A 24,896-nucleotide genomic window follows, 5' to 3' on the forward strand; every position below is an offset into this window, starting at 1 on the left:
CTTCTGGCTACTCATCACAGGTAAGTAAAGAGTTGCAGATGTAAGTAGAGAAGATGTGCTCCCCGCTATGGAGCAGGAGGTTCCTGCATTTATCCATGAGCAACAAACAGGGTAAAGAGGACTCGAAATTGTTAAGAGTCAAGTGTCAGGTGTAATCTTGTATTTTCTTTGATTATATATGCATGTTACACCAAGGTTTAGTGTGCATGCGTGTGTGTGTGTGTGTGTGTGTGTGTTTCTTGATGTTTATATACAGGCGGTATTTATGGGATGGTTCCTCCACTGCATAGGGCCAAGATGCCTCCCTCATTACACTATAGTGGCCATCCACAGGGGTCATGCTCTACATTGAGAGGAAGGTCTCCCCCACTGGGCTGGTGTCACATACTAATAGATGGGGCCTCCGTGTCTGCAGGAGGTCCACTGGTCCTTACATGTTTGCTCTCTGGCATTCAGCTCCCTCCCTGGGAAAGGAGGGGTAACTACTCCCACACACAGTGCTGTTTTGAGGACTAAATAAGGCAACACACACACTCTCCAGCACCAGGCCTGGTTCATGATTTGTGCTCAGTAAACACGAGGACTCTTATCATATTTGACAGATCAAAATTTGTGTCATGGATGTTTCTCCATCACTTTTAAGGCAACACGGGTAGTTGTACAAGAAAAAAGGTACCAGGATGACACTCACAAACCTGGAGCACATGGCCTGATAGACCCAGGGCTCGGGACCCTGCACCTTCCTCACAAGCCCTTCCCTAATCAAGGACCCGGTTGGTCCAGTTGTTTCCTGCTTGTTTTTGTTTTCTCAGTAAGGCTGGCACAGCACACGTCAGTGGGCATCCAGGCCTCCACATGGGGGTCCAGACACTGTCATCTCAGTGGCCGTGAACCAAGATAAGGAGAGCCCTGAGCAAAATCATGGTCCATGAGGAGGCCTTGCTGTCCTGCTCTGCTACTTGAGTGAGTAGGTCAAGATTCCTTCCTTAACGTATGACCGTGTGTGTGTGTGTGTGTGTGTGTGTGTGTGTGTGTGTATGTGTAATACTAACCTCTAACCTCACTGCCAAAGAAATGTTGAGCCTGGACTCTGCCTGTGGTCATCTACATATTGGGTTGTTGTTTCATGTCATTTATGAAATGAAGAAACAGTATTTTCCTAATGTATCATACAATCTCTAGATATATTTCCACCTTTTGAAAATTAAAATAAGACAGCCTCTCCAATGGTGCAGCAGGTTGAGCACAGTGCTGTAAAGCTGTCCACAGCCTCTGCAGTGTGGCTTCAATTCCCGGCCAGCCCTGGAGATACCTACATGGCGTGGCAGACCTCTCTTGCCTTGCCTGCTGCTCCCCTCAGCAGTGCTTTTGGTGCATCTGCCTGTTCTGCTCCCCGCAATGTCTCTGGTGAATCCTCTCATCCTCCCATGCCTCTGGCCTGTACCCCAGCTACGTATAAATAACTAAATCTTAAAAAAAAAAGAAAATTAAAATGAGAGCCCTTTGTGAATTGTACAATGGTAAAGGTGGTTGATAACTCTCAGACCAACAGAGTGATAAATGGTCACTCAGAGATTTTTTAGAGAGACACTCTCTACTCTTAGGAGGGATATGCTATTCATGCAGAGGGATTCTCTCAGATTTATGTTGTCAATCATTTGCTATACTTAAGAGTATGTAACTTTGCACAAACTGAAAATGTATATTTTGCTCCTCATAGTTAAAACAGATATTATAGTGCTAGTTCATTTTGCTATATGAGGTTTCAAGTAGAAAGTGTATGTAAAACCTTAGGCAGAATGTCAGGTATAGCATGTTAGTGATACATTTTTGACATTATTAAGGCTGGTTTGGGACACCTGAGTCGACACTGTCTTAAAAGGGAATATTAAATATGTCTAATAAGTAAGGATTCTGCCTTTTCACAGTAAGACTGTCACAAATTCTTAGCACTGCTATTACAATTTAGGGAGTTATTGTATTTTAAATAGGGAATTACTGAAGTCTGTGTCATGCTTCTCTCGTAATTTTGCTATGTCATTCAAGTTTGACTTTTGATTAGCATGATATACCATGCAAAATCCTTGCATGTTAAAATTTTGCATTTCTTGTCCAGTGCCTTTCTGTCTTCCCTGGGACAAGGCTGACATTGAATAATAATTGTGGAATAAAGAAAACATACTCTGATTTCATGGAAGGCAACAGTGTTGGATATAGTGAGGGTGTAATGACCCACGGAAGCTCTAGTGTGAGAGACTGTGGCAAGCAAAAACAGAGGTCTAGTTAAAAATTAACTACCTCATGTAAAGAGGACATTGTTATATTTTTATGGCTACTTCTAAGATGTCTACCTCTGCCCTTTTCCTTCTTTCCCAGCAGACACATGAGTAACATGAGGTGGGAGAACCAGAGCAGCGTGTCCGAGTTCCTCCTCCTGGGGCTCCCCATCCGTCCAGAGCAGCGGGGCCTATTCTTCGCCCTGTTCCTGGGCATGTACCTGACCACAGTGCTGGGGAACCTGCTCATCATCCTGCTCATCAGGCTGGACTCCCGCCTCCACACCCCCATGTACTTCTTCCTCAGCCACCTGGCCCTCACTGATGTCTGCTTCTCATCTGTCACTGTCCCTAAGATGTTGATGATCATGCATACTAATCACAAGTCCATCCCATATGAAGGGTGCATCTCCCAGATGTATTTTTTCATATTGTTTGGTTGTCTTGACAATTTCCTTCTTGCAGTGATGGCCTATGACAGGTACGTGGCCATCTGTCAGCCCCTCCACTACACCACCATCATGAGGCAGCAGCTGTGTGTCTCCTTAGTAGCTGGGTCTTTTTTTTTCTGCAGTCTCCACTCTCTATTGCACACCCTGCTCTTGGCCCCACTGTCCTATTGTGGTAACAATACCATCCCCCACTTATTCTGTGACCTCACTACACTCCTGAAGATGAGCTGCTCAGACATCTCCCTCAATGAGTTGGTCATTTTCATTGAGGGAGGGATGATTATCATCGTTCCATTGAGTGGCATCTTGGGCTCCTATATCCGGATTTGGACCACTGTCCTGAGAGACCCCTCAGCTAAGAAATTCCTCAAAGTTCTTTCTACCTGTGGCTCCCACCTCCTCGTTGTGTCTTTATACTATGGGACCATTGTTGAAGTTTACTTTTTCTCATCATCCACCTCGAATGATAAAAATATAACTGCTTCTGTGATGTATATGATAGTCACCCCTATGCTGAACCCCTTCATCTACAGCCTGAGAAACAGAGACATGAAACGTGCCCTGGAAACACTGGTTAAACGGGCGAAGTCCCTTATGTCAAAAGACTCAAGATGATCATGTCAATGATCACTCACTCTGCTGACAGACACCAGCTTTCATCAACCAAACTGCCTGAATTATTCTGACATTGTCTTAACAGTTCTCGGAATACTGATGCCTGATTGCAACATGCACAGGTCTTAGTGTCGGAGAGTAGGGAGGATGGGAACTGGCAGAATTGAAAAAGGAAAGTCCTGCAGTCCCACCAACTCCATGAAATCCTGGCCTTTCTACCCTTGGCTGCTCACAGTCAATGGAGGGAGGGAGATGGAAAGAATATCAAAAAAATTCTGCTAACATAAATTGCATTGCCATTTCTTAGAACTCTGACAGTCCCATAATAAACTCTGGATAACTCATAACTTCATTTCCTTTTAGGTTGAGTTTAAATGGGTTGACCTGCCTTAATAAATATGTACAATGATGCAATTTTGAAATTTTTCCGTTAATTGTGAGTCATTTTTGAGCTTTCTAAAACAGAAACCTTCTGGGGTACTTGAAGTATTCTATATATTCTTCCAGTCGTAGTAATAACGGATATACACCCATGTAAAATTTCATTTCAAATGAATCCACTTTGTGCATGCATGTTACACAGAAACACAAAAGGGATGGGTCAGAAAAACACAATAAGCCATGATTATGACTTTATGAGTGCAACAGTTAGGTGCAGTGTGTGCATAAATTGTATAAAAATGGGAGTGTGTATTTTACAGTCAATACCTTACCTTTGCAATATGAAAATAATACATGTGACATAAACAATAGGATACATTCACATAAATAAACAGAGGTAAATATTTATATGATATCTCTATATAAAATGAATGTTACTATTACGGTGAAGAAATGCTCCTAATTTTCCTACAGCTATTTCATTCCTCCCCAATTTTCTGTCTTTAACTCACTCATGTGAACAAATATTATATTATTATATTATTTTCTTAATATTATCGAGCTTCAGGTGTGATTAGAATGTGCTGATTTGGAACCTTCCCGGTTGTTCATGTACTTTAAGAGCTGGAAGATTGGACTTAACCATATTTTCAGGAAGAGGTGAGGTTCAAAAGTGACGGACACGGAATGCGCCCAATCAGCACCAAACTGAGCCTCAAGAATTAGCTTTTAAGTAATTAACAGCAACACAAGGTTGTTGGAAATCAGAAGACAAAGAAAGGAGTCTTTATATAATAAAACTGTTTTTCAGTAATCTCTATCAACATGGAATATATTCTACAAAAGTGATTATAAAATAATTTGTAGAAAAACTAACAATTATAGCGGACTTACATAAAGGGAAATCACAAGGGTATTGCTCTAGAAGCAAGGTAGTGATTATATGAGTATACTTGAAAATTCACAATAATTTCAAGACCAATACAAATTTTCATAATATTGGTAAATATAAAAATGAATGTTTTCTGAATCAAAAGCATCAATGATAAGAACGGCAACCCCAAAAAAGGCTTTCCAGTTTTTCTTTTTTTATTTTGGTGAAAATTAACTGATTCTAGTTTTTTGGGTTTTTTTTTTTTTTTTTTTTTGTGGGACCCTTGCCAGTGGCCGGGGATTGAACAGGACCTGCAGGCAGCCTCGCAACCCAGCGCCCAACCACTGCGCCGCCAGGGGAGGCCCTGATTCTAGTTTTTTGAGGGTAATACAATTAAACTGTAATAACAATAGCAGCTTTGACAAGAGTACTAGATGAATCTTTCCCTAATGTGTGTGTTGATCATAGAACTATGTTATCAAGCCAAACTCATGTTAGAATAAAGATCAAAAAATAAATCAATGGAACAGAACAGAGCCCCTAAATAGATCCACACTGTGTAGACCTTGATACTTCATATAAGAGCGAGGGCAATCACTGGGGAAAAATACAGTCTTTCTGCAAAGGATATTGAGGAACTAAATACCCATAGTCACCAAAATAAACTTCCAGCCAAATATTGCCCTGAATATAAAATGTACAAATAGTAAAGAGTCTTAAAAATCCTAAATTTTTAGAAGAACATACGGGATAAAATCCTGAAGTCTTGAGTTAAGCAAAGGTTTCTTATAAAAGCATAAGCACTGAGGTACAGAAAATCGGACAGCATGATTTTTTTTAATAATACATTTAAAAGAATAAGACATAAAACACATGGGGAGAAAATACTTCTAAAAATTATATCTGATAAAGAATGGAAATCAAAATATGTAAAATATTTTCAAAGTCTCGATAATGTGCCAAAAAAAATCCAAATTTAAAAATTGGGCAAAATATTTTAACTACTTCACCAGATAAAAGTACAGACATGATTAGATGCAGAACATTCTGAGTGATCAAGTAAATGCAAATTAAAGTCTCCAAATTATCACTGCACCCCCAGTGGAAGGTTAAGTTCACAAAAATGGTCATAACAAAAGTTGACCAGATCTACCAGAATTCTAAAGATAAAATATCCAACCAATATAAGGGTCTGTGGAGTAATTCAAACCCTCATACACTGTTTGTAAAAGTGAAATATGGTACAATAACTTGGAAAGAAAACAGTTTCTTAAAGTGCTGACCACGTACTTACTTTTGATCCTGCCACTCACTCTTATGTAAATAGCCATTAGAAATGATAGTCTATGTCCATTCAAAACTGGTTTATTAATGTTCAGCTTAATGTTAGTAGACCCAAACAGGAAATAACCCAGTGCTAACCAACATTTGATGCACAAGAAATATTATTCAGCAATAAAAATAATAAATTACAAATCTATCAACTGTAATGAATCTTAAAATAATATGCTAATGAAAATCATCACTAAAAGATAGCACATAGTTATTTGATTCCCTTTATGTAAACTTCTAGAAGAAACTATAGAGAAAATAAGCATTTCAGGGGGTGTCTGGTTACAGCAAGTCAGGTGAAAAAGGGAACTGAGGGAGGAAGGGTCACAAAGTAGACAGGGGCATCATCAGAGGTGACAGATCTATTTTAGTATGCTATTTTCAGGAATGAATGTGTATGTCAAAACTGAACAAACATTCATTTTAAGTACTTACAGTTTAATTTGTTTCAATTAAAAGAAAAAAAGAAAAAAAATGAGATGCAGTTAACTTGAATAATTGTGCTTATTGAAGATATTTAATTTTTCACTAAAATTTCCTTACCAAGAAAAATTATGGCACAGAACTTGACGGGTGATTTAATCAAAGATATTTAATGAAGGAAGAGTACATAGTTATTTTACTAATTTAGGGTCATCAGAATTAGTTGTACATCCCATACCCAGTGGTATCTGACCAGGGACTGGCTACATCAGTGCTGGAGGGTGACTAGGTCATCCGGCTCCTCAGGTGAGCCTACGAGTAGCTCAGTGGCCCCTGATACCTGGGACACACTCTCAGGTGACTCTACCAGTTCAGTCCCTCCTGCCTCTATGCAGGCTCCTCCCCAAGGTTTGGTAGGACTGGAGACATTTAAATGACTGTCTTTCCTTACCCAGGAGCTCAGGGACCTTGACCATATCCTCTCAGTGGTTTATAAAGTGGTGTCCTCCTGGCTGTTTGCTGGCATCTGGGACAAACAAAGAAGCTCAGGAGGTGATGGACTCACAGAGGATGTCTTCTCATTCTTTGTTGCTGGTCTTCCCAACAGCAGCTGAGGACTCAGACAATGAATGGGTGCCTGATCTAACAAGGAGTGACACAGCCTGGATGGGCAGTTGATTCTAGGTGAGCGGAGTGTGTCTCAATGCTCAGAGGTCAGCATGTGCCCTCCTTGTATGTCCGTGTGTGATGGAGGAGGGTGAATGTTTGTCTGTGACTGCTGTGTCTCTGATGAGCGAGGGGTAGAAGAGAAGAGAGAAAACAGAAGAGATGAGGAACAGTAAGACAAAGGTGGAGTGGTGGAAAGGGAAATAGAAGACAGGAAGAGTTGGAGATAAATGTCACATCCTGACTCTTTTCCTCTCTTTGGCCCACACTCAAGCACCAACTCATCCCCCATTATGCAAGTGGGGACCACTGCTGAGTGTGACCTGCAGTGTCTTCGTCAGGCCTATGATCTCAAACATCTGCCCTCTCTCCTCCATCACTCCCCACGTTCACCTCTGGTTACTCAGCACAGGTAAGTAAAGAGATTGCACAGGACAGAGTAGAAGATGCACCCCCTGCTCTGGTGCAGGAGGTTCCTGCTTTTATCCAAGCAGCAAGGGAGGAAGGATCTGAAACTGTTACGGAGTCAGCGTCAGGTGTGATCCTGTATTTTCCTTATGATTACATGTGCACGTCACTCCAAGGTTTAGTGTGTGTGTTGCTGTTTATATATAGGTGGTGTTTGGGGGGTGGAGTTCTTGCCACTGCAAGGAGCCCACATATCTCTCTCACTACTCGCACCTTAGTGGCCATCCACAGTGGTCATCCTGTGCATTGAGAGGATGGGTCACTTGGGTCACCCCCACTGGGCAGATGTCTCATACTAATGGATGGGACCTCCATGTCTGCATCAGGTCCCCTGGAGTCCAGTCCTCATCTGGCCCCTATGTTTGCTCTCTGACATTCAGATCCCTCCCTGGGAAAGGAGGGGTAACTACCTCCACATATAGTGCTGTTTTAAGGACTAAATGAAGCAATGATCATATACTATGCAGCACCAGGCCTGGTTCATGGTGGTGCTCAGTAAAGAGGATTCTTATTATCCTTCTGAAGCCAGTGTCAGTGGTAAAGATCCTACCTCACTGCTGTCTGTGCAAGATTAGGAGAAAGCTTAGAAAAGCAGTCTCTGCACACCCCACACAACCTGGAGAACACGTGCCTGATCCTTCCAGGACTCCAGACCCAACGCCTTCCTCACAAATCATCCCCACACCTCCACCGAATCAAGATTCCAGTTAGTCAGTTGGTTCCTGTTTGTTTTCCCTGTTTATCAGTGAGGCTGACACAACACATGTCAGTGGGCAGCCAGACCTCCACATGGAGGTCCAGACACTGTCCTCTCGGTGGCCATGAACCAAGATAAGCCCGCAGCAAGTTCACGGTCCCTGAGGAGGCCTTGCTCTCCTGCTCTGCTACTTGAGTGAGTCAGGAACCTTCTTCTGAGTGCATGCCTGTGTGAATGTGTGTGCGCGTGTGTGTGTGTGTGTGTGTGTGTGTGTGTGTGTGTGTAATCCTAACCCCTAACCTCACTGCCTAAGGAAGGGAATCCTGACATCACCATAAGAGGACCCAGTGACCTCACTGGTCAGTGTATGTTTGTCCTGAGCTTTATAATATTTATGGAATGAAGGGATTAGCATTTTCCTAATGAATACGCAGTGTCCAGAGTGTATCTACTTTTGCCAATTTAAATTGTGTGAAAGTCCTTTTTATTACGCATCAATATGGCTGAAAACTCTTGGACTAATGAGGGACTGTCTCGTCAGGACATGTGCAGCGGGATGAAAATGGATTACTCAGAGCCCACGTGCAGAACAGTGAGAGCCTAGAGGGACTACACCAAGAAAGTGCAGCCCAGCTCCGAGGGCTGTCTCGTTTCTATTTAGAATCAGAAAGCAAAAAAGATCAAAGAAGTAAGCAGGAAAATACAGAATGCCTAAGTGTGTGGAGGATATGTAACCAGCAGAAGTTGTGAAATAGGGAAAGTGAAGGAAAATCACAGTGTTTGTGCTGCTCTGACCAGAACACCTATTGCCATTTCTGCACATGCTGTTTTCAGCAGGTATAGATTCTCACACCAGGACTTTTGCCCTGAGAGGCTCCTGATCAACTTTCCCTGCTTCTACACACTGAGAGGCACAAAAGGAAAAAAGGAAAGAATAATCAGGGCAAACACACCAAATAATTGAGAAACACAATAATCCAAGCTCCCACAACTGATAAACGAGGTCACACAGCTTGTCTAATGAGGGCTGGGACATCTTTGCTGAGTGACAAATTCTGGTGAGATACACATTGTCATTTCACCAGTTTTACTTATTAGTGATGCTCCTTTGCACACCAGGAAAGGTATCTTTTGTTCCTCAAGGTTAAAATGGGTGTGATGAGACTGGCTAATTAGGGCAATGGTGAAATTTAAATACAACCTGTATGTAAACATTTTGGCATACTGCCACCTCTTATGTGTTAATTACAAATATTTCACATTATTATTAAAGTCAACAAGGGTTGATCTTGTGTGCCCAGGAATATTAACTGTCTTTGATTAGTAAGGATGCTGGCAATTTTACCATAAGCCTGAAACAAATCATAAGCTACTCTATTCCACTTAGAGGGATTCTCACCTTTTTAAGAGGAAATGTCCTGTTTGCCTAGGGATGCCTCTCCCTTGATGCTGCCATTCATGCCAGTTATTGGCATTTGACCTGGCATGATCTAAAGATGCAAATTCCTTAAATGTAGAATTTTCCTGTTTACTACAATGCACTGAGTACTTTGTGTATGGCTGGAAGTAGGGCATAGTCTAATACATATTTATATGATAAAGAAAAATACCCTCTGCCTCCAAGAAGGAAATCTTGTTATTTTGTGAGGGTGTCATGTACCATCAGAGCCTGCTGTCATGGACTGGTTTTCAAGCATCAACTGGTGTGAGCAATAATCAGAGGACTAGCTAAAAATTTTAACGCCTTATGTAATAAGACATCACCGTAATCTTGTGGCTACTTCCAGTCTTCCCTCATTCCATGTCCTTCATTACCAGCAGACACATGAGCAACATGAGGTAGGAGAACCAGAGCAGCATGTCCGAGTTCCTCCTCCTGGGGCTCCACATCCTTCCAGAACAGCGGGGCCTGTTCTTCGCCCTGTTCCTGGGCATGTACCTGACCACGGTGCTGGGGAACCTGCACATCATCCTGCTCATCAGGCTGGACTCGCGCCTCCACACCCCCATGTACTTCTTTCTCAGCCACTTGGCCTTCACTGATGTCTCCTTCTCATCTGTCACTGTCCCTAAGATGCTGTGGAATATACAGACTAATCACAAGTCCATCCTCTATGCAGGCTGCATTTCCCAGGCATATTTTTTCTTCTTGTTTGCTTGCCTTGACAATTTCCTTCTTGCAGTGATGGCCTATGACAGGTATATGCCCATCTGTCAGCCCCTCCACTACACCACCATCATGAGGCAGGAGCTGTGTGTCTCCCTAGTAGCTGGGTCCTGGTTCCTCTGCTCCCTCCACTCTCTCTTGTACACCCTACTCTTGGCCCAACTATCCTTCTGTGGTAACAATGTCATCCCCCACTTCTTCTGTGACCTCACTACACTCCTGAATTTGAGCTGCTCAGATATCTCCCTCAATGAGTTGGCCATCTTCATTGAGGGAGGAATTCTCATCCTCCTGCCTTTGAGTGGCATCTTGAGCTCCTATATCCGCATTTGGACCACTGTCCTGAGAGACCCCTCTGCTAAGAAATTCCTCAAAGTCCTTTCTACCTGTGGCTCCCACCTCCTCGTTGTGTCTTTATACTATGGGACCACTGGAGAAGTTTACTTTTTCTCCTCATCGTCAACGCCCAATAATAAAAAAAATAATTGCGTCTGTGATGTATATAATCGTCACCCCCATGCTGAACCCCTTCATCTACAGCCTGAGAAACAGACATGAAACGTGCCCTGGAAACACTTGTTAATCGGGCTAGTTCCTTATTTCAAAACACTCTATCTGAATGTGGTAATAATAACACAGTCAAATGAACAAGGAAATTATTATAGCTTGATCAATATTCTGAATGTCCCACTGAGCTGGGCTGCATGTAGAGCACAGGAAAGTTGGCCTTTTCCATGATTCTCTCTGCGATACCTACCAGTTTTGTTTACCTAGACTGACTTTCACACTGTTCCTTTTCTACTTTAGGAAAAGCAGAAACATATTTACCAAACACATCAATGAACAAATAGTAGTAATTATGATTTTTGGCAATTGACAGAATTATATTGTGATTATTTTGTTCAACTTGATTACATACTTTTAATATACTCACTGATCTTTTGTAGAATTGACTAATTAATCAGCCTGGTTCTGTGTAAAATAAGTAGGACAGAAACTTGAAATAAGGAAAATCCCTGGTCTCTATGAGCTCTCTGTCCCTGACCCAAGAGTTAAAAGATGGAAAACGATAACTACGTGTAGACTGGACACTTGTCTTAGACATGGCAGGCGTCCTTCTGTTTCAACCAGAGAAGCTGCATTTCAGAGTCTGAGGCCCAGGGAGCCCCCTGTGTGTGCAGCCCTATGCCGGCCTTGGGTCAGGTGGGGAGGGGAGGGTTAAGTGGCACCGCCTCCCTCCAAGAGGTGCCATGACTTGGGCACATAGGAAAGCAATGTGTCCCCAGTTGTAGGGAACATTATATGCTTAACAAAAAAGAGGGGCGTGGACTGATGTGAGCAAGCTGTGTAGGGGAGAACCTTGAGAAGGGTCCTGCACTAATGGCCACTTTCTTAAGAGTCCAGAGTTGCACAGAAGCCTGGGGTGTCCCTTTACATGTTTACCTGGGGGCACATGTGCTGGCTGATGTACTGAACTGTGTATCACAGGGTTGTATTGGTCTGTGGGGGGAGCTTAGGTCTTTCTCATGGAGAAGCAGGTCTTGAAAAACTGAAATTTGAAAATGTATTAATAATTGAGTCATTCAAAAACCATCAATACTATAACAACAATATATTTACTCAAGATTATAGATAAGTTCATCTTTGCTGGAATATGCAAAGATAATGACAGTAGGAGTTGGCATTTAAGGTGCACTTGATGCTTTAGCATGAATGATCATACAGCCTTACGTGAATATTTATACCATTAGGTAACACAAGGCTGAGAGAAGTTACTTTGATTATGTAGGGTCATCAAGGGTGACTGCAAAGCCCAGAGGATTGGGAACATTGGAGTTGGAGGACATCATGACAGCTGCTACCTGGTTGGAACTACAGGCAGAGAGGAGCCCAGGGTCCCCTGATACCTGGGACACCCTCTCAGGTGACTTTACCAGCTCAGTCCCTCCAGTCTCTATGCAGCTTTCTCTCCAAGATCTGCCAAGAACTGGAGACAATTAACTGGAGACAACTGTCTTTCCTTAACCAGGAGCTCAGGGATCTTGTCCTTGTTCTCTCAGTTGTTTATAAAGTGGTGTCTTCCTAGCTGTTCTCTGGCATCAGGGGCAGACACAGCAAGCTCAAGGGGCAGTGGACTCACAGAGGATCTCTTATTATGTGTTGCTGGTTTTTCCAAGAGCAGGTGTGGACTCAGACACTGATTAGCAGGTGGCTGGTGTAACAGGGAATGACACAGGGTGAAGTGGGCAGGGATTTTAGGTGAGCACAGTGTTTCTCTGTGCTCAGAGGTCACATGTGTCCTCCAGGTAGGACTCTCCATGATGGGGGTGGATGAATGTTCCTGTGTGTGTGAATGCTCTGTTGTTTTGTTTTGTTTTGTTTTGTTTTGTTTTGTTTTGTTTGAGAGGATAGAAGAGGAGAGAGAAGACAGAAGTAAAGAGAAGAGAAAAGAGTATGATAAAGGGAGAGAGGGAGAAAGGGAAATAGATATAAGATAGGCAGAGTTGGAGAGAGATATATGACACAACCTGAGCTCACACACCAGCTGGGCCCTTATAAAGCAAGTGGGGACCACGGCTGAGTGTGATCTGCAGTCTCTGAACCAGTCCTTTGATCTCAAACATCCGCCCTCCCTCCTCCATAACTCCTACATGTTCACCTCTGGTTACTCATCTCATCACAGGTAAGTAAAGAGCAGGGTTCCTGAATTTATCCATGAGCAGCAGGGGAGAGAGGACTTAAAATTGTTACAGTCAAGTGTTAGGTGTGATCTTGTATTTTATGATTGTATACGCATGTCATACTAAGGTTTTTTGTGTGTTTGGGTGTGTGTTAATGTTTATATACAGGTGGTGTTTTGTGGGGTTCCTGGCACTGCGTGGGGCCCCAAGTGACTCACCACTGACAACTCAGTGGCCACTCACAGTGGTCATGATTTGCATTGAGGGAAGGTAACTTAGGTCTCCACCTCTAGGCAGGTATCATGTACTAATGGATGGGGCCTCAGTGCCTGCAGCAGGAACACTGGGGCACAGTCCTCATCTGGCCCTTACATGTTTGCTTTCACATTCAGCTCCCTCCCTGGGAAAGGAGGGGCGTAGCAGCAGGAAGGCACAGTGCAGGATCTCTATGATCTAGGCAGATGGGTAAAGCAGAGTCCTCCAGCCCCCGGCAAGTATTTACCCCTTCTGGGCTCTCTGGCATTCTATGTGGTCTTTGCTTCTCCTTTGCTGCTATGCTGGTTCTGCTCTCGTTCTGGGGTTTTCTTCTTCTCGTTCTGCTGCTCTTTCTCGTTCTCTGCTGGTGTCCCCATGACACTGCCCTTTTAAGCCCCGTCTCAGCCCAGGTGTGCCCCCCTATGCATGCCCACACCCTACTCCAAGTGTCCGCTATCAGGCATGCATGTCAGACCACATGGATCCATCATTAAAGCTAATGGCGGGAGGGCAGAAAAGCCTATTAATTTTTCACTTACCCTACAAAAGGTAATGACTTCCACACAGGGCCCTGTTTTGAGGACTAAACGAGGGAATGTACACAGACTGTTCAGCACGACACTTGGCTCATGACTGGTGCTCAGTAAAGAGGGTTCTTATCGTATTTCCAGAAACCAAAGTTTGTGTCATGAAGGTTTCTCCTTCATCACTTTCCAAGGCAGCACATGTAGACATGCAAGAAGATATTTGGTGCACATTGCCTGATCCATCCAGGGCTGGGACCCAGACCCTTCCTCACAAGCCCTGCCCCAATCAAGATCCTAGTTGGTCCAGCTGGTTCCTGCTTGTTTCCTCTGTTTCTCAGTGAGGCTGACACAGCCCACATCAGTGGGCAGCCAGACCTCCACATGGGAGTCCAGATACTGCCCTCTTGGTAGCAATGAACCAAGATAAGCATATGCCTCAGCAAGTTCATGTTCCCTGAGGAGGTCTTGCTGTCTGGCTACACTACTTGAGAGTGTCAGTGAGAAACCCTCTTTAGTGTGCCTGTGTATGCGTATAATTCTAACCTCTAACCTCACTGCCAAAGGAAGGGTGAATCTGGAATCCACCATCAGAGAACTGAGCAACCTCATTGGTCATTACATATTTTTCCCAAGTTATACCACATTTATGAAATGAAGGGAATAGTGTTTCCTAACGTACCATGCAACTCCAGATACATATTTTTTGAAATTAATGTTGTGTTAAAGCTTTTTTAAAGTTGTATGATGTATAAATGATTGATAATTTTTGAACGTTGAGGAGTTACCAAATGAGGTCAATAACATGTCTGTTTGATAATCCAGATATCTGTCTAGTAATGAGACATCCATGAAGACTGATAGATTCTAGTTAGATATACACTGTCATTTCACTTTTACTTTTGTGTGGCAGAACTTCTCACCTTTACAAAATGTTGTCCTCACAGTAAAAATAGGCATGAAACTGGTTAATTAGAACTATGGTGAAGATTTAAATGCAAAGTATATGTAAATCCTTTGACATTCTTCCTGTAACATTATATATTAATGATAACTTTCCCCATTATTATTAACCTGTATTTGAGAACTTGGAATGACTTTAGGTATCCAGTAATATTAAATTTCTCTGATCAGTAAGGATTCTGCCAATTTTGCTATAAGCCCACACCAAAATATTACCTATTCTATGCCAATTTAGAGAGTTTTTCAACATTTTAAGAGCACATTAGGGCTGCGTGTCTCCTGCAGCCCATCTTAGATTTTCTATGGCATGCCCATTATTGACAACTGAGCTGGTATTATATAAAGATGTAAACTCCTTAAACATAGAGACTGCATTTCCTGTTTTCTATAATGCACTCAGTGCTTTGTGTGGTAGCTTAGATGAGGCGGTTGAAGAAATGCCCTCTGGTTCCAAGGAAGGAAACCTTGTAGGATATTGTGAGGGTGTCATGTACCACTTGAGACCAGCTATGACGGACTGTGATTCATGCATCACAGGTGTGAGCAATCAACAAAAATCTAGTTAAAGATTAATACCATCAATGGAAAAGGACACTGCTATGATGTTGTGGTTAATTCCAGGTTTTCTTCACTTTCAACAGAGACGTGAGTGACATGAGGTGGGAGAACCAGAGCAGCGTGTCCGAGTTCCTCCTCCTGGGGCTCCCCATCCGTCCAGAGCAGCGGGGCCTGTTCTTCGCCCTGTTCCTGGGCATGTACCTGACCACGGTGCTGGGGAACCTGCTCATCATCCTGCTCATCAGGCTGGACTCGCGCCTCCACACCCCCATGTACTTCTTCCTCAGCCACTTGGCCCTCAATGATGTGTGTCTCTCATCTGTCACTGTCCCAAAAATGTTGATGAACATGCAGACTAATCACAAGTCCATCCCATATGAAGGGTGCATCTCCCAGATGTATTTTTTCATATTGTTTGGTTGTCTTGACAATTTCCTTCTTGCAGTGATGGCCTATGACAGGTACGTGGCCATCTGTCAGCCCCTCCACTACACCACCATCATGAGGCAGCAGCTGTGTGTCTCCTTAGTAGCTGGGTCTTTTTTCTTATGCAGTCTCCACTCTCTGTTGTATACACTGCTCTTGGCCCGACTGTCCTTCTGTGCTGACAATACCATACACCACTTCTTCTGTGAAATCTCTGCACTCCTGAATTTGAGCTGCTCAGACATCTCCCTCAATGAGATGGTCATCTTCATTGAAGGGGGCATCCTCTTCATACTGCCTTTGAGTGGCATCTTGGGCTCCTATATCCGTATTTGGCCCACTGTCCTTAGAAAGCCCTCTGCTAAGAAATTGCTCAAAGTCCTTTCTACCTGTGGCTCCCACCTCCTCGTTGTGTCTTTATACTATGGGACCATTGCAGAAATTTACTTTTTCTCTTCATCATCCACCTCCAGTGATGAAATCATAATTGCCTCTGTGATGTATATGGTAGTCACTCCCATGCTGAACCCCTTCATTTACAGCCTGAGAAACAGGGACATGAAATGTGCCCTGGAAATACTTGCTAACAGGGCTAAGTTATTTAAGTCAAATAAATTAATCTGAATGTGTTAGCAATAACTCATTCAATGCACAAGGAAACTATTTTACCTTGACAGACATTTTGAGTATCAGATTGAATCTGGGCTGCACATAACAGCACAGGGAATGTGGCCTCTCCCATATACCTCTTTGCTGATATATACAAGGTTTGTTTACCCAGATCAACTTCAATGATTCTGACATTTTCCTTATAATTCCTGGAATATCTGGTGCCTTACTGCAACATGCAGAGTGATTGTGTTGGGCAAGCAACGAGAATGTGAACTGGCAGGAAAAGGAAGGAAATTCCTTCAGTCCCACCACCTGAAGAGAATCTTGCCTTTCTCCCCTTGGCTTCCTCATGGTCGAGGGAAGGAGGAGGAAGAAAATATATCATAGAAAATTCTACTAACATAAATTGAATTTCCCATTTCAAAAATCTGACATTCCTATAATAAACTTTTGATGACTCCTAACTTCATTTCCTTTGACATCTGGGTTTTAAGTGTTTATTTCTTTTTTAATGCTTTTATAAATGGGATTGCTTTCTTAATTTCTTTTTCAGCAAATTTGTTGTTAATGTATAGAAATGAAACATTTTTGATCATGCTCTCCAACTCAAACTATACTATAAAACTACGGGAAGCAAAACATCATGACATTGCCTTAAGTACAGACACTTAGATAAATGGGACACAATTAAGAGCTAAAAAGTGAACCCATGCACAGATGACAAAGGAAGCAAGAATATACAATGGAGAAAAAGAAAATCTCTTAAATAAATAAAGTTGGGGAAACTGGTCAGCCACATATAAAAGAATGAAAGTAGACCACTATCAAACACCCTGCACAAAAATTAAAAGTGGATTAAATACTTGAATGTAAGACCAGAAACAAGAATGTCTGACAAATGAGGGAACAAGCTGTCCTGTACCTGACCTAGGTCACAAGATCTTAGTGGCACCTCAACCTGTGCCATGGGACTAGTGTGTTCTCACCAGCCTGAAGCTCCAATCTTCCTGCAACTTCCTTGAGTCACCCACTGTGCTTTGCAAAGACTTTTTGTTTCATTGCTATAATTCACTATTCTATGGCATATAATTATATTACAATATCCCTTAGGTAAAAATAACAATTTCTTTAATGTTGAAAGGAGATCTTGAGAGGTTATTCTATGTGTGATAAGCCTATATCAAGGGGATGCTAACTCCGTAGCTTTTAGGCAGGAAACTAAGATTTATAGAAAGTGTATTCCATTCCCCTAAGTCCAGTTGTGGTTTGAGGACATAAGTTGTTTCACTGTATTTTTACAGAGAATGAAAGTATTAGGGTATTTATCTGGTGTTCTTGAAATAGCATGGGATTCAGAAACAAGAAACTGAGGTTCCTACAGAGAACCTCCATTAGGGACACTGAATCATATTTTCCCCAATGTCAAGTGACACAGGAAAAAGGGAAAAAGCTTTGTGAACCACCAAGTTCCCTGCAACTGCCTTATGCTTGTTATCATTATTCCTCTTAGGATTAACTCTCCTATTTTTGCTACCAACAAAAGTTCTTTTCTCAAGGGAACCAAAGACAATGAAGCCATTATTTCCCATTTGACTCTAATTTGGAGTTAGGGATGGGAAGCTTCCCCCTCCCCGCTCCTCTCCAGGATTTGTAAACTCTGAACCCCTGCCCACTGCTCAGTTTAACCAAGTATTTGTCCATATATCTCTCTTATTTGGTTTCAAATGGATTTCTCCCTGTGACAATGCATCTTGGAGACTTTTAGAGACTCCACCTGCCTTGCTGTATTCTATGTCCCCTAAAGGGAAATGGAAGAATGTGACCCTGTCTCGTAGCTGAAGGTATTTGTGCTCATCGCCTAAAAGGCAACACCAGAACAGTAGAATTTATGTCCATGTTCATATTGATGGCATGTGTTTGTTTACTATGTCTGTGTGTGTGTGTGTGTGTCCAGTGAGTGTTACTGATCGCAAGCACTGCTATATCACTCCACATACAGGCTGTAACTGACAGCTCAAGCTCAATGTTGAATAATCTATCTTGAATGGGTTCTCAACCTAATTTTTAGAAGAATAGGAAAAACATCTCCTTTGCTTGTCTTCCAGTTTCCATTAAGTCTCATTGGTTATTCCTCTAAACTAGACATTGTTTATTCTTCCAAATCTGTAATTACTTACATCTCTGCTACTGAAATAGAAATGAAGGACTTGTCTCTCTTTCTTATCTGCCAGATAAGCTCTCCCATTTCCTTTATTTACCCTCTAGGCTTAACAAACTTTGTTTTCTTACATTCCAAGGGAAAAAAGCATCACTAGGACGATAACATCTGAATTGCTGACCACCAGGTGATAGTGAAAGCAAGAAGGCATCATCTGAAATCACCAGACTTTTGTGTTGGCCAGGAGAGGCATGCTGACCCTTGCTTACTCCTCCCTTTTGCTCCCTTGTAACTATGCATAAAGGCTCCTGCCAAAGTGCAGGATAGTGGTCTTCCAGACATGAGTCTGGTCTTCCAATATGAGTCTGCTGCCCTCCTCGATTTACTGACAAATTTAACTACTTTCCTTTTTCTCAAACTCTGTTTCCTTTCATTGGCTAAGGGAAACCGAGACTGGCCCTCAGTGTAACTGTGAAAAAGGAAGTACAATTTGATAAACTATGCCAGCCAGGCACTTACAAAGAACTTATTGTCTGGTAGATTAGGACAAGACTACAAAAGTCAAAATACTTCCTGATATTCTAAGACATCACTTGAATAAGAGTGATCTATTTAGAATTTAGTTAGGGAATATGGTAGAAAATTAGAAGGAAAACAATTTCCCCCACCATCTATGACAACTTCTTTAGAAAGATTGATGATAGGCTGACAATACTGAAAAGCAGGAAGGCTTTTCTTTAAAGGATGACTGATGGGCATATTATAAGATATATTGCTGTGCCTTTCAAATCATTGATATAGATTCTGGCCTTTGTGTCCTTACTTGACTATCAACATAGGGAGTATTTCCATCAAGTCTCACAGCCTTATATTTCAGAGATCAGAGCAGACCACTGGGTTGTGGCCCTATTAGCTCTATCAGTTAGTATTCTTTTTTTGTAATGCAAATGCCTCACTGAAACTTTGATTGCAAAGGAATCCACTTCAAAGACAGCTATCTAAAATGAAGACATTGCCAGTGGCATGACTAGATAAAATCCAGAACTCCAATTTACTCAGGACTTCTTGCTTTTAAGATCTCAGTTGATTAAAGTAGCTGACCATTTGGGTCACTTGCTTCTCACATGGTACCAGAAATTACAGCTCCAATGTTTTCAATTCACCAATAAAGAATGAGTCCAGAAAATCTTCATACCCCAACTCTATCTAACAAAAGAACTCCAGACCCAAGTGCCCCACCTTCTCCATTTCTATGAGCCATCTCACTATGCAACTCCAGGTATACCAGTGGCTCCCCAGTCCTGGAATAAATGAACCTGATCTCTTGAAATTTCCTGATGGTTATTGCTGAGGGCCTCTTGGAACCCTAAGAATTGCACCAGTGTGATATCCACAGAAAGGGGATGTTTCAGGTTCCCCACCCAACCCTAAGAAGGGTGGAACTAAGCACTGAGTATAAGCTAAAAAGGACTGGGGGAGGGACTTGGGAAGAAAGGAAGAAATGAGAGAGAAGATTTGGACGGACCACATGGAGCAGAGAGACATGTGAAGAAACAAGCAAGCTATGCTTGCTTCTCGGACTTGTACCTTAGCCTTGTACCTTGGACTTGTACCAGGGACTTGGGGGACATGGAAGGAGGTGCTTGAAAGAGACAGAGATGTGGGTGAGAGACCATGAGGAGGCTGACAGTGGCAGCCTTTATATTGACTTGGGTTTTGATTTTGCTCTTTTCTTCCAGACTTGCCTGTCCCCTTCCGCCCCTTTGCTGTGATTACCGCCAGACAGTGCCTTAGCCTTGTGGCAAGCTTTTGGGCCTCAGCAGTCCTGCTTTGGACCAACCCTATTTGGCTAGACACTTACCCATGAGGGGACAGACACCTTTGGGTGTTTAACTGGAAACTATTTTAAGGATATTCTTTTTCTTCTCTTCTCTCTTGCATACTCATTGTATTAAAGTTCTTTTCCATTGAGGGTCTTAGGCACTAGAGTCTGTTTTGTCATTATGTGGCAGATGGCAGAATCCATTTACAGCAGGAAGGTTTGGGGATCCCGGGGTGCCCTCAGTCTGCCTGCTAACATACTGATGAGACAGCCACAGGTTATTGGAAGACTGAGTCCAGCACAAAACACTTGTCTGATCTGGAGTCAATCTATGGAAACAGAGCATTGGCCAAAGCTTGCTTGAGCGGAATGGGGAAGTTTAAGAAGATCAGCAGGCCAATACGGGGTCTCTACCAATATTTCTATTAACTGGTTCCTGACTTAACATTGAACCCTAATTTCATAATCTCCGGTTTCTGTCAGGAACCTGGGACTCCTCAGGCTTGAACATGATTGAACTGATCTAATCATCATTCTGTTGTTTCATGATTTCCCCAAAAGAGATTATATGGGTTTCCAGGTGGAAATATAATATCCTGATATCGGATTATCAGCTGCTCACGTGAGAGGCAAAGAACATGAGCTATTAGGTTAAAATTCATGAACGAGCTCAAAACCATGATTCCACTAGGCAACAGACATAGTGATTACTCATTCGTTGACATTTTTTCTCTCTTTCATCTCTAGTCAAAGAGAAGAGTATGAAGAGGAGTAATCAGAGCAGCGCCACCGAGTTCCTCCTTCTGGGACTCCCCATCAGGCCAGAGAAACAAGGCTTATTCTACATCCTGTTCCTGGGCATGTACCTGACCACGGTGCTGGGGAACCTGCTCATCATCCTGCTCATCAGGCTGGACTCGCGCCTCCACACCCCCATGTACTTCTTCCTCAGCCACTTGGCCTTCTCTGACATCTCTTTCTCATCAGTCACAGCCCCAAAGATGCTTTTTAATATGCAGACGCACCATCAATCCATCTCATATGCTGGCTGCATTGCCCAGGCGTATTTTTTCTTAATACTTGGGTGTCTGGACAGCCTTCTTCTCACCTCTATGGCCTATGACAGGTACGTGGCCATCTGCCACCCCCTCCACTACATCACCATCATGAGTCAGAGCCTGTGTGCCTTGCTAGTAATTGTGTCTTGGGTCCTATCTTATGCCAGTGCCCTTTTGCACACCCTCCTCCTGGCCCGTCTTTCCTTCTGTGGAGACAACATTATCCCCCATTTCTTCTGTGACCTCTCTGCTTTACTCAAGCTGTCCAGCTCAGACACCACAGTCAACGAGATGGTCATCTTCACTGAAGGGGTGGTGAGCATCACCCTGCCGTTCATCTGCATTCTGGTCTCCTATGTCCGCATTGGGGCCACCATCCTGAGGGTCCCCTCTACCAAGGGGATCTGCAAAGCCTTGTCCACATGTGGCTCCCACCTGTCTGTGGTGTCTCTGTACTATGGGACAATCATTGCACTCTACTTTTTCCCTTCATCCAGTAATTCCAATGACAATAATGTCATTGTCTCTGTAATGTACTCTCTGGTCACACCCATGCTAAATCCTTTCATCTACTGTCTGAGGAATAAGGACATGAAAGGAGCTCTTGGAAATACAGTCAGTAGAATATTTTTACCACGATGAGCTCTGTTCCCCCACTCATCTGTGGGACTTGCTACCCTGGACTCGCTCTGTGACCTTCATTTCCTCTTTGAGGCACTGTCTTGCAGTGAATCTTGACATGACACTCTTTTCAGCCTCTGTTTCTGTTTGGACATAGCATTCTTCTCTTTTTACATGTGTGGTTCATGATGGAGTCATCGGAGATTCCTTGTGCAATTAACCTTTCCTACCCTTCCTCCAAATCACTTTCAATTATATCCTTTGTTCTAGACTCCTTTATTATTTTTATATAACCACAGCTTTAACTGTTTCTTTTTTAGTATAGTTTGTAGTCTTACCATAGGAGAACATTTTTTGCCTTCTCAGGATAGAAAAAATACTTCTTCTGTTAGATTCCTGATTTTATTTTTGTATGTCATTTCATACTATGCTTAGGATTTATATTCTTAGTGGCCTTAATGAAAAAATTGTTTTGCTTTCATTTATGATTTCTATTTAGAAAATACTACATTTATTTTTAAAGCATATTTGTGTTATATTTTTCATCAATTTATTTTAAGCTCTAATTGAAACTTCTGATTTTTTCTGTGACCACTAAGACAAATATACTTGTGTATATTTAGAGTATACAACAGGATGAGTTGATAAGCCAGACAAAGAATGAGAAATACATATATCATATATATATATAATATCTTAAAAAAATGATGACCAATTCATAGAAACAGATAAAGGTGTCTTCAAGATATTGGGAAGGGAGATAAAGAGCTGGAATGATGTATGTCAAAGAGAACATATTTTCAGTTATAATAAGGTCTGAGGCTCTAAGTACAGATGAAGACAAAAATGGTATTGGGTACAAAAAGTAGCTGAGAGCAAGTTTAAGACTCCTCACTAGACACACAAAAGAAGGGTCACTACATGATGCAATAGATGTGTTATTTAACTTGATCTTTGGGTTCATTTCACAATACATATTTACATCAAATGATCACACTGTACACCTTTGTAATTTCTTAGCCAGTGTGAGGTCAAATCCTTAGACTTCAATATCCAAATCATTTCAATATTTTTCAAACTTAATATTTTTATCCACTTTCCTAGACCTTTTTATTGAAACTTTCAAAAATATTGAAACAGCAAATAGGTATATTTAACATATACATAGTATACTGTGTGTATATATGTGTTTATATATAAATTACATGTGTATGTGTATGACATGATCACACTTTAAATATGAAAAGAAATACTTAACAGTCTCTGGGATTTACTAGTAGAAAATTAGCAAGATTATTATGCCTCTTATGTCTCTCCCTCAATTGTATCTTATTCTCTCAAAATTACCCAGTGTTTTTAATATTTTCAACTTCTTTTTTCTTTTAAGTTTTAACACATACATCAAGCCTTCAATTTCACCTATTCCAGACTACATATAAATTAATAATACTATACTGTTTCTTTTATATTTTACCTTTGCTATCAAATAGTGTGCTTATGAGGAATTATGTGGAGGAATTACGTGAACTATAGGTGCTCTGGTGGTGCGAGAACTACAGTGACCACACCCGCTGGGAAAGATCTTATATTGTCCAAAAATTAACAGCAAATTAAGGAAAAAAAGCACTAAAAAAATGAGAGCCATCCTATCCAATGGAGAATAATTTTGCACACCACAGGTCTGACAAGGGGCTGATATTCTTTAAAAATAAATAATGAGCTTGGGAAGCTCATTTGTCAACTGAGAAATAATCCATAACATAACCAGTAAAGGTTTTATTTGAGAATAGGGATGAAGATCAGGTCGACAACCAAGGGCACTCCCAGGGTGTGTGTCACCAGCGGCAGGGAGTGGGAATTTTTGAAGTGTCAAACGGGGAAATGGTCTCAGCTTTGGCCACTGGTTTTGAAATCTTTTGATTAATTATTAAGTTCATTTGTCTTTATGATTGGTTGGCTTTAGACAGAAGGCTGCAGTGTGGAGTCATTTGTAACAATCAGCAGGTGGCCTAATTTTTTTCATAGTTGCTGATCCAGAGAAAAGGGGGAATTGCTGTGTCAGGCTAATTCAGCAACCCACCCAGAAGTCTCTAGAGGGCAGTCAGAGACTTCATGGAGTCTGTCTGATTCACGGTAGGACCCACACATCCATATTGCAAAAAATTCCATCATGAGCTGTAACACACTTATCTGTTCTGTTTTTAATGATATTTTGTTTGCTTTTAGCATTTTACTATTATAGACAATGTTGTTACAATATTCTTATACATAATCTAGAAGAAGATATTCCATAAATTACACCTCAGAAGAATTACTGGATGGTAGGTATGAGTGTGTTCAACTTTACTATCACTGCTAAACTTTCTCTCAAATAACTGTATCAGGAAGTCAGTATGAAAAGACTATTATTGGAAGATTCCAACTATATGACATTCTGGAAAAGGCAAACTATAGAGACAATAAAATTACCAGTGGTTACCAGGGGCTCAGGGATGACAGGGGAAGGTTTTTGTAGGGCATTGAGAATTTTCAGTATGAATCTGTAACCATGGTTATGTGTCATTACCCACTGCACAACAGCCGTAAAAACTGTTCAACATGAAGACTGAACTCTAATGCAAACTGTGGCCTTTGCTTAATGCCATTCAGTATGGGTTCAATTGTAACAACTGAACACAACACATTAAGATGTCAATAATAGAAGAAACTGAGGTTCCACTTCAAGATGGCAATATAGAAATCCTAAAACGTATTTCCTCCCATGGTTACAGAGAATCTACAGTAAAAAGAATCTATAATATAAAACAATTTCCTCTGAAAAGAAACCTCTAAATCTAGCTGAGCAACTACTACAAACTGGGGAAACA

At 41.8% G+C, this 24,896-nt stretch overlaps 3 protein-coding genes across 3 annotated transcripts; all 3 read left to right on the forward strand.

Moving 5' to 3' along the window:
- Positions 1-2,392: 2,392 nt before the first annotated feature.
- LOC119231309 (olfactory receptor 1J4-like) lies at positions 2,393-3,351 on the forward strand. Its single transcript, XM_037493067.1, has one exon. The coding sequence runs from the start codon at positions 2,393-2,395 to the stop codon at positions 3,341-3,343; it is 951 nt and encodes a 316-aa protein (XP_037348964.1). The 3' UTR covers positions 3,344-3,351.
- A 6,667-nt stretch (positions 3,352-10,018) lies between these two features.
- On the forward strand, positions 10,019-16,401 carry LOC119232342 (olfactory receptor 1J4-like). Its single transcript, XM_037494341.1, is given in 2 exon segments — positions 10,019-10,523; positions 15,418-16,401. Coding segments are annotated over 2 exon segments (1,470 nt in total). The 3' UTR covers positions 16,383-16,401.
- Positions 16,402-21,111: 4,710 nt separating this feature from the next.
- Positions 21,112-22,050, forward strand: LOC119231386 (olfactory receptor 50-like). Its single transcript, XM_037493160.1, has one exon. The coding sequence runs from the start codon at positions 21,112-21,114 to the stop codon at positions 22,048-22,050; it is 939 nt and encodes a 312-aa protein (XP_037349057.1).
- Positions 22,051-24,896: the final 2,846 nt, after the last annotated feature.

Source organism: Talpa occidentalis, unplaced genomic scaffold (assembly GCF_014898055.3).
Source record: "Talpa occidentalis isolate TD23 unplaced genomic scaffold, MPIMG_talOcc4v2.1 talOcc4.7, whole genome shotgun sequence".
Taxonomy (NCBI): domain Eukaryota; kingdom Metazoa; phylum Chordata; class Mammalia; order Eulipotyphla; family Talpidae; genus Talpa; species Talpa occidentalis.

Coding starts and splice junctions, on each gene's coding strand:
- LOC119231309 (XM_037493067.1), top strand. CDS start 2,393: ATGAGGTGGGAGAACCAGAGCAGCGTGTCCGAGTTCCTCCTCCTGGGG.
- LOC119231386 (XM_037493160.1), top strand. CDS start 21,112: ATGAAGAGGAGTAATCAGAGCAGCGCCACCGAGTTCCTCCTTCTGGGA.